Raw genomic sequence first — 9,325 nt, 5'->3', positions numbered from 1 at the left:
GTAGCAAAGGAACTACAATATGATGTGATATCCTCCGTATATATGTGCAACTATGAAACGAAATTAAAATGATTTTTTAAATATTTATTTATTTAAATATTTATTTATTTATTTATTACTATAAACTAATATTTCTGAGATAAAATGTCGTGCGTCCTGCAAATCCAAACCGGTTACTCCATGAGAATCGCTTTTATTATCCCAGCCTCACTTTATCTTTGACGCTTGTATCCGAGAGTGGGAAAAGCGCCGGTGATTAATTACCGCGGTCTGGCGTGTGGCGCTGTTGACTGAAATGTCGGAGAGGTCCGTGATGAACGGCGTGATCGCGTGTATCGGGCTCATGTGCTATGACTCTGCACAAACTCCTGCTGCTCTGATAGATGGACGCAGGCCAGACAGGGAGGAAGAGTGGGGTGGGTCTCTGTAGTGGGGAGAGAGAGAGAGAGAGAGAGAGAGAGAGAGAGAGAGAGAGAGAGATTTACAAATTGATAGGTGGTCTCGTTTTGTTTGGCCGCACAGCTCAGATGCGTGAGAGGGTTTCCTTCTCTTTAAGGATTCAGTCATCGCGATGGCCACCGGGAGACCAAGCATGAGTCGCTGCCTCGGCGACACTTAGTGCTGCTCGTGCCGTGGATTGAAGAAAAAAAATATCCCAGCTCGAGAGATAGACTTATCTAACTCACTTTCAGATGCGTAAAAACTCTCTAGCTTTCAGCGCGCGACTGATATAAAAATCAGTTTGGAATCCTTATAATATTATCACTTTTTTTTTTTTTTTTTTTTTTTTTTTTTTTTTTTTAAACTAAATTGTTATTTTGACACGAGCGCAGGGATGACTACCGAAACCGTGCAGCAGCAACTGGACCCTCCGCCTTCTCTGCGCTCGAGCCCCGTGCACTCCGGGCTCCAGAGCTCGCGCACGGTTCTGGAGAGCACCACTGGCGCAAACGCTTCCAAAAGCAAAAAGTCCAACTCAGGCATGAGACGCCCCGAGAAGCCACCCTACTCCTACATCGCCCTCATAGTAATGGCTATCCAGAGCTCGCCGACCAAGCGCCTGACTCTAAGCGAGATCTACCAGTTCCTGCAGGCCCGTTTCCCGTTTTTCCGCGGCTCGTATCAAGGCTGGAAAAACTCTGTAAGGCACAACTTATCTCTCAACGAGTGTTTCATCAAGCTGCCCAAGGGCCTTGGGCGGCCTGGTAAGGGTCACTACTGGACCATCGACCCCGGTAGCGAGTTCATGTTCGAAGAAGGGTCGTTTCGTAGGCGCCCACGCGGTTTCCGTAGAAAGTGCCAAACTCTCAAGCCCATGTACCGTATGATGAACGGGCTCGGCTTCGGCGCCTCCGTGCTGCCGCAGAACTTCGACTTCCAGCCGCCACCGGCGCCGCTCGCGTGCCACGCCGGCGGCTACAACCTCGACGCCATGGCAAGCGGCGCTTATGACGGACTCGGCGCCGCGGCTCATCACGTACCGAGTGCGAGCTCTGCGTACATGTCCCCTGCGTGCCAGGTCACCTCGAGCGGCGGCGACTACGCGCACGACAACAACGGCAACAGCACCGGAAGCGGCAGCAGTCCGCTTCATTCACCGCCGACCATGAGTGGACCTCTGGAGTGTCCTTCACCGTACACCACCGCCGCCACCGCGCACTGGCCTACATCCGCCGTGTCGCCCTACATCAAGCAGTCTCCTCTGGCTGCAGGCAGCCCGACATCATCCTCATCCTCCGGTTTACACTCGGGTGTGGCACCATACGCCCTCGAACAGAGCTACCTGCACCACGGAGCCAGAGACGCAGCAGATATCTCAGGTAGAGTTTTACTACGCAAGAAATGCCCTAGTGTAGAACTGAACAAAATGTCCTGTTTTAGCTCTCGTACAGTTCTGAAAATCTACTTTAACACACATAGTGTAGAAAGTGTTAACACTCCCACAGCGTAGACTATATTTTCAAGCCTGATTATTATCAGAATTAATTTCATATTGTTTTAATAAGCTTTTTTTTTACTTACATTTGATGGTGAACTTTCCATTCCAGCGACTTTCCATTGCGTGTCACTGGATATAAAACAAACAAACAAACAAACAAACAAACAAAAAACCCTATGTAGACCAATTAGGGATGCTAGGATTTATTTCTAAATAAACGTGACCATTATCTAATACGCATTTATTAATTAATTTATTTAGTAATTTGTTTGTTTATTTCATCAACCAAAGAACGCGTTGATCGTCCAAAAAAACAAACAAACAAACAAACAAAAAAAACCGTCTAATTTCACACACAGTTGCAATATTTCCATTTCAAATTTTAATGTTAATTTGATCCTCGGATTCAGCATTACTTTAAACCATACACAGCAAAAATCCTTAGTAAGCTTAGAGTGTTTTGTTTGTTTGTTTGTTTTTTCTTCCAGTTTAAACCCACACGAATTAAACTTGCAAACGTGAAACCACATTTTAATGTGGAAAATTAGGCAAGAAAAACGTTGAGTTTTTAAATCAAAGCTTTAAGAATTATTTCGCGCGCGCGCGCGCTTGTGTGTGTGTTACGGTTCTAATAAATACAAGACATTAGGTCTCAAAGGGCTTGTGGCCTGGTGTTAGCTCCTGGGCTGAAAATTTAACACACACACGGCCTACATAACCTTTTTTTTTTTTTTGCTCCTAGACTTAACTGATGTTTTAATTTGAGGATTACTGGGATATTCATAAGACATCAGCATCATATACATGGACAAATTATCAGATAAGGTTTTACTTATCAATCGAGACCTCTTAGACAAACGTGAATGGGGGGGGGGGGGGGGTAAGAATGCGTATTGTGATCAGATTTGCTCACCTAATGACAGCATTGCTAGGACCACTTAGTAGAGCGCTTTGATATTTTTTGATAACAGCCTTCTTCACCATCCTTTATTAACCCAGAGCCCTCAGGGTTAAGAAAACACTGCTTTTACCAAGCAAATTGGAGACTAAAAGCCCAGCAGCAGGGCAAGCTGAAAAGGATTTGACCTCCTAGGTGGGTGGTGGTTGGTGGATGGGGTGATGGGGCTCTCTGCTGGCTTAGGGTCCTGTCCAAATTAATGTGGGGGATATTTGAACTATTTAGAGACACAGGCACTGGTGTGCACTCCGGAGGCCCTGCTTCTGAGCTCCTTAATGCCAAATAAGAGCTGCCAATCACCTGGAATGTTGTTTTATGAAAGTGAGGGCTGGTAAAGCCAGATAAACCTTGTAGAGTCAAACAAAAACATACCGCCGTGCACTGAACCATCACATATGATCCAGTCTGGACCGTACATGGCTGCATGATATAGACAAAATATCATATTGCGATTCATACATAAAACATTGTGTCATTTTTTTAAAAAATGGTGTTGTTTTTAGTAAAAGCTATTTCAATTTGTCTATATATCATGAATCAAACACTGCATAGAAACATCTGAGAAAAAAACCCGCATGATCACAGCACACAATGAGGGTTCAGGAAGATTCCAAGGTATTCTGCAATATCATATCAGTATTGCGATATCAATTAAAAATTATTTATCATACGACCACACAACTTACATGGTGTTAATTTACAATCCAGTGAGTCCAAGTCAAACACTGATTTAATTCCAACTTGTCAAATAAGTTGAATAATTGAATACATTTATAGCCTATTGTATGCTGTGATTGGTAGTTCGTTTATTTAATGTATAGAAATTAAATTGAAAAAATAAATAAATAAATAAAAATAAAAAGTAACAGAATGGCAACTTTCAAAATTTTAAAATGATAAAAAAGTGATATTATTATTATTATTATTATTATTATTATTACTGTTGTTGTTGTTGTTGTTCTTGTTGTTGTTGTTATTATTATTAACTTGGTGTAAATTGAGATTTATGATTATGATTCATAAAAAGGGAAAAATAAATAAACATAGAGATAATCTAAAATCCTGTTAATTTTCTTTGTTCTATAGTTTTGAGACTTTAACGCACGAGCCATCAAATTACCAAATTATGACGCAATAAGTTTTGAGATACAGCAGAGCTCTCGGTAACGAATAATGAACAATGTCGACATTGTCACACAATTTAAAAACATGTATATATATATATAAAAAAAAAATAAAAGTACGTCACGAATTCCTTGCTGATCCTAACTGGTTTATACTGGTTGGCTAGCAAAACCTGGCTGGTGCAAATAACATGGGCTTGTATGGTCTTTTATGCCCATACCCAACACCTCACAGTGGAACGTGGACTCATCCGTGGCACATAAATATATTTATATCATTTACATAACTATGAGTCGAATGTTAGTGCACCCTATGCTAGCTTGACGTGTATTTAATTGAAGCACGTGATCAAGTGTGGCATCACGTCATGATGTTTATTTGTCAATGCACTGAAACTATTGAAATTAGATAACAAGCGAAACGACTTTCTTTTATTTTTAAAAGGCATATTGAAACCTAATAGTTTATAATCCTGCTAAGTTCTGAAACTATCTGAAACATTTTGGACACTGTAGTGAAATCCTTTGAGGTCTCAAGACTCTGGTTTGGGTTTTTCAGTCTAACAATACAATACTTCATCATACTTAAAATAAATAAATAAATGGAAAAAAATACATACATAAATAAATAAACAAATAAAGAAAGAATATATGTTAAATTAAAATAAGAAATAAAGGTACTTTTGTCGCTAGGGTGGTTTGTTTATTTTACCTGAAAACCTTTGAAAAATATAATTTTAAGATACTTTAAGCACCAATTCTCTAAAAGTTCATTCACATGCACCTTGTTAAATAGAATAGTCTGTGCATAGGCTACTTAACATAGTACCATCACAGCGACAAGAACAAGCTGTAAAGCCGCTTTATTTATGCGTGTAACGTCGCATTGCAATATTTAAGCAAAATATTGAAATAAAGACACTTCTAATAACATAGACGTGAGTAAAGTGGTTAAGTGTTTTTATTATTATTATCATTGCAGTGGGAATCCCTCGGTATCAGTCTCACTCTTCTCCAGTGTGCGACAGGAAAGACTTTGTGTTGAACTTTAATGGCATCGCATCTTTTCACCCGAGTGCTGGAGGATCTTACTACCATCATCACCACCACCATCATCATCATCAACTACACCACCAAGGAATCTGTCAAGACATCAAGCCGTGTGTAATGTAGACCAAAAACAGGACAGAGACACACAGACACACCAGAGACGGAAAAAAGTGGAGCCTAATATGTATGTATATGTATGTATATGTATATGGGCTATAGGTCCTGTTTCCAAAGTCCCGGAAATAGTGTTGAAGATGCAAAGATTCTGAATGGACTTATGAAATGTAAATTATGAAGAGTGGGAAGGAAACAATAATAGGCCCGTTTAGGATTTACATAAACCTATACAGTGTTGACTTTACACACACACACACACACACACGCACACACACACACACACACACACACCAAAGATACTGGCGGAAATGCTGCTCACTCGTAAGAACTAAGGAACCCTGATGATTTCACTTTATTTCTTTATTTCAAGTTTTCCGAACTTCTCACTACATGTGTCATATACTGTAGCACTATAAAAAGAAGGAAGACAAAAAGAGAAGAAAAAAAAAAGAAAAAAAGAGGGAGCACATTTTTCTGCTTTCTCAGTCTACTTAAAACAATTTATAGGTTTCTTGGAAACCCTAAGTGTCATTTGATATATATTGAATTCTTATTGTTTGTTTGGGTTTTTTTTCTCCAGCTGGAAATGCATACGCCTGTAACAGATAATCAGCGACTGCACTTATTTTAGTCCAACAGTGTGATTACACAACCCGCAGGTGCTGTCGGGAAATTTCCCTGCATTGATGTACAGTTCAATAAAAACTATATATTCTAAAATAAATAAATAAATAAATAAAGAATGAAAGAAAGAAAAAGAAAAAAAAGAAAGAAAGAAAACACGGTTTAATGATATGAATGGTCTTTAAAACGTTGTTTAATTCGAGATGATCGGCGGGGTTTGAAATCTTTAAACTTGTCTGGGACAATAACTCCTCTTCCTCTGAAGAAGGAAACAAAGAAACACTGATAGGCTTCAAATCAACCACATTTTCGCTGTTTGCATGCCGAATTTACGCAGATTCTTATGCTTTATTTGCCAAAAACGTATTTTTTTCAAAAACTTTATTATTATTATTATTTTAAGTGCGTTCACGTCGCATCCAGGTTGTATCCATTGAGCTTAGTGTTCCTGTGATCGACCTAAATGAACAGTATAATTTACTAAATAGTTATTTGCAATTAGAATTTTATAATTTAGGCGCTGTAAAAAAAAAAAAAATAAAATAAATAAAAAAAACACACACACACACACACACAAAAAAAAAAACGCCTAAACGCCTGTGCGTTTTTAATAGGTCTATAGATATTTAAATAAATAAATAAATAAATAAATAAATATCATTAAACGCATATGTAAATAAATATACACAAAAATAAATGAATGGATATTTAACATTCCACATGAGCACATTTATTTATTTATTTTTCTTAATCGTCGATTTCTCAATTTGTTTGTGCCATATTTATTTTATTAGGCCTAATTCTTCTTTTCGGAATGTTTTTTGGCTCGTCATTATTATTTTTGCACGGGATATTATTATAACAAAAGGGATGCCAATAAAATACGTCATGGCGGCGCCTTATTCCCATTGGCTGAATTACATCACACATTATATCTGAATAACTAATCGTTGCATACAAGCAACATATAGCATTAGATCTTTGCTAAAAACGTTAGTCTGGAGGATTCCGGGGTGGTTTTTCCACTCTTCTTCTTGTTCTGTTTTATGCATGGAGGCTCTGTCTGACAACGGCTTCAGTTTTATGCAAACCAGACTAACTGTAATCCTGCTTGGATCTCTGTTTGGATCCCGGTTTAACTATCAGTGATAAAACAGCTCATAATTCGTGTTTGTAACTGGTCTGAATGTATAGTTTAATCTCATGGTTCTCAAATTAGGATCTGAGATCAGATTTATATATTATCGAGCTCTTCTATCCTAGGTATTAGACTGTTTTACTGTCACACCCAATAGAATCCAAACATCGATAACACGTAGGCTTAGAAATACTGAACGCGATTGGGTTTTAATTCTAATGTTTTCTGTGAGTACAACGTTTAAGAGTTTAAAAAATAAAATCCGATGTCTACAAATAAATAGCCAACATACTACTGTACATACCAAAATAGAGAATCTGATATTGAATAGTATATAGCTCTGTACTGAGTGAGTCACTGGATTATTCATTCATTCATTGTAACAGTTAAAGCGATTCCCTGACTTCTAAAAGTTTGAAAACGCCTGATTTAATCAATACACAATGAAACGACCAAGAAGGATATATCCAAAAGCATGGCGGCAAAACACATTACTAAACAGTAATCAGTAAGCCAAACACAACTGCTTTACAAAACGTAAACGATATTTAATGCATATGGTAATAAATGTTAATAAATAATTATTATGCACAAACAAAACCTAAAGAAATCCCAAATACATCAGCGTAGCTCACATTTATATATAAAAGTATATAAATATATAGTCTATACACCAGACACAAAAGCAATCCTCAAGGCAAAAAATAAGAGCAGGTTTGTGTTTTGTCTCTCCAAAGTTCTTCCGGAAAAAGTTTTCAGTTCTTCATTTGTAGGATGCCTGACGAAAACACCGCTGAGAATGCATCTGATCGTAGATCATAGAACTAATTATAGAAATAATCATATCTATAACTCGGATCAAACTTGCAACTGGTCACAACTGTGAGCACATTACTATACTTTCATTTATAAAGTCCTAACACTGTGAATGGGGCAAACAAACAAACAGACAGACAAACATTTTAATATTCTAAATTAAATAGAGACATACATGACACCAAGTCTAAAAACAGCTAATAATGTTCTTGGGAAATGCACGAGCTGTGATCATTATAATGTTTACATGTTTAAAAATAAATACAGTATAGGCCTCTTGATGATGACGTCGATACTGGGAAGAATAAGCAGTTCATGGAGCTTCAGCTCCATCTTGTGGTTGAATGAAGATCATTTCATAAAAGAAAGAAAAAGCAAACGACAAAAATAATAATAATAATAAAAAAAAATAGCTTCGATTATTTGAATTATGAATTGGTTTGTTGTAGTGTAAATGCTGGCCAGAGTTTGTTGCACTTTGGTACTGGCCGCAATTGTTAATTGGTTAATTGGTTAATTACATTTGCTATTAAAACAAGACGTACAAATGAGGAAATACCTGCAAGGCGATATATCAAGTAGAGAACAATACAAGTAGTGCTACCATGCAAGGTTTTTTTTTTAAAAAAAAAAGTTTAAATAAAAAAAGAGTGCTAGAAGAGAAAAGTGCACAGTGCAGAGGTGTAAGTATAGATTTATTTATTTATTTTATTTTTATTTTGCACTAGGGACAAGTTAGGGGTTAGGTAAGTGTTCACAGAAGAGGTGGGTCTTTAGTCGTTTTTTTTAAAGATAGGGACAGATTCTGCAGTCCGGATTGAGGTTGGAAGTTCATTTGACCGGTGAGGGACTGTCAGTTTGAAGGGTCTGGAAAGGGACCTTGAGCCACGCTGAGTAGGTACTATACCAGGCATCGGTCGTTAACCGATCACAGATTGAGTGAGGGAACATAAACTTCAAGGAGAGTGTTGAGGTAGGAGGGTGCTGTTCCAGATAAGATCTTGTAGGTGAGCATCAATACCTTGAATTTGATACGGGCAGCTACAGGAGGCCAGTAGAGAGAGATGAAGAGGGGTGTGACATGGGTTCTTTTGGGCTGGTTGAAGACGAGGCGTGCGGCTGCATTCTGAATTATCTGAAGGGGTTTGATGGAGCTGGCTGGGAGGCCCGAGAGTAGTGCTTTGCAGTGGTCCAGTTTTGAGATACCAAGAGCGTAGACTAGTAGCTGTGTGGAATGTTCAGTGATATAAGGTCTGATTGTCTTGATGTTGTACAGAATGAACCTACAGGCCCATGCAGTTGTTGAAATGTGGTCTTTAAAGTTCAAGTGGTCATCGGAAGTTACCCCAAGGTTTCTGGCTGTTCTGGTCACGGTTAATTAATAAGACCATACAGCTTGGGGGGGGGGGGGGGGGGGTAAGATTATATATTCGTATGAAATTAGCATTGATTTGTATAAGTGGATGTAAGTTAGCAGACAATGTTTTATTTAATCCTTTTTGCAATCAAATGAATAATGCAATGGATTGTTTATCCACTATTAACTATTAAAATATATC

The 9,325-nt window shown here is 38.2% G+C and overlaps 1 protein-coding gene across 1 annotated transcript; it reads left to right on the top strand.

Moving 5' to 3' along the window:
* Positions 1-465: 465 nt before the first annotated feature.
* foxf2a (forkhead box F2a) lies at positions 466-6,380 on the top strand. Its single transcript, XM_017471083.3, has 2 exons — positions 466-1,820; positions 5,004-6,380. The coding sequence occupies exons 1-2, from the start codon at positions 836-838 to the stop codon at positions 5,192-5,194; spliced, it is 1,176 nt and encodes a 391-aa protein (XP_017326572.1). The 5' UTR covers positions 466-835; the 3' UTR covers positions 5,195-6,380.
* Positions 6,381-9,325: the final 2,945 nt, after the last annotated feature.

This window comes from Ictalurus punctatus, chromosome 7 (assembly GCF_001660625.3).
Source record: "Ictalurus punctatus breed USDA103 chromosome 7, Coco_2.0, whole genome shotgun sequence".
Taxonomy (NCBI): domain Eukaryota; kingdom Metazoa; phylum Chordata; class Actinopteri; order Siluriformes; family Ictaluridae; genus Ictalurus; species Ictalurus punctatus.
This window is presented reverse-complemented; position numbering and strand designations above follow the sequence as displayed.

Bases quoted from the DNA above. Each gene is read 5' to 3' on its own strand.
- foxf2a (XM_017471083.3), top strand. From the start codon at position 836: ATGACTACCGAAACCGTGCAGCAGCAACTGGACCCTCCGCCTTCTCTG. The intron at 1,821-5,003 runs GTAGAGTTTTAC...TTATCATTGCAG, and splicing joins AGACGCAGCAGATATCTCAG to TGGGAATCCCTCGGTATCAG.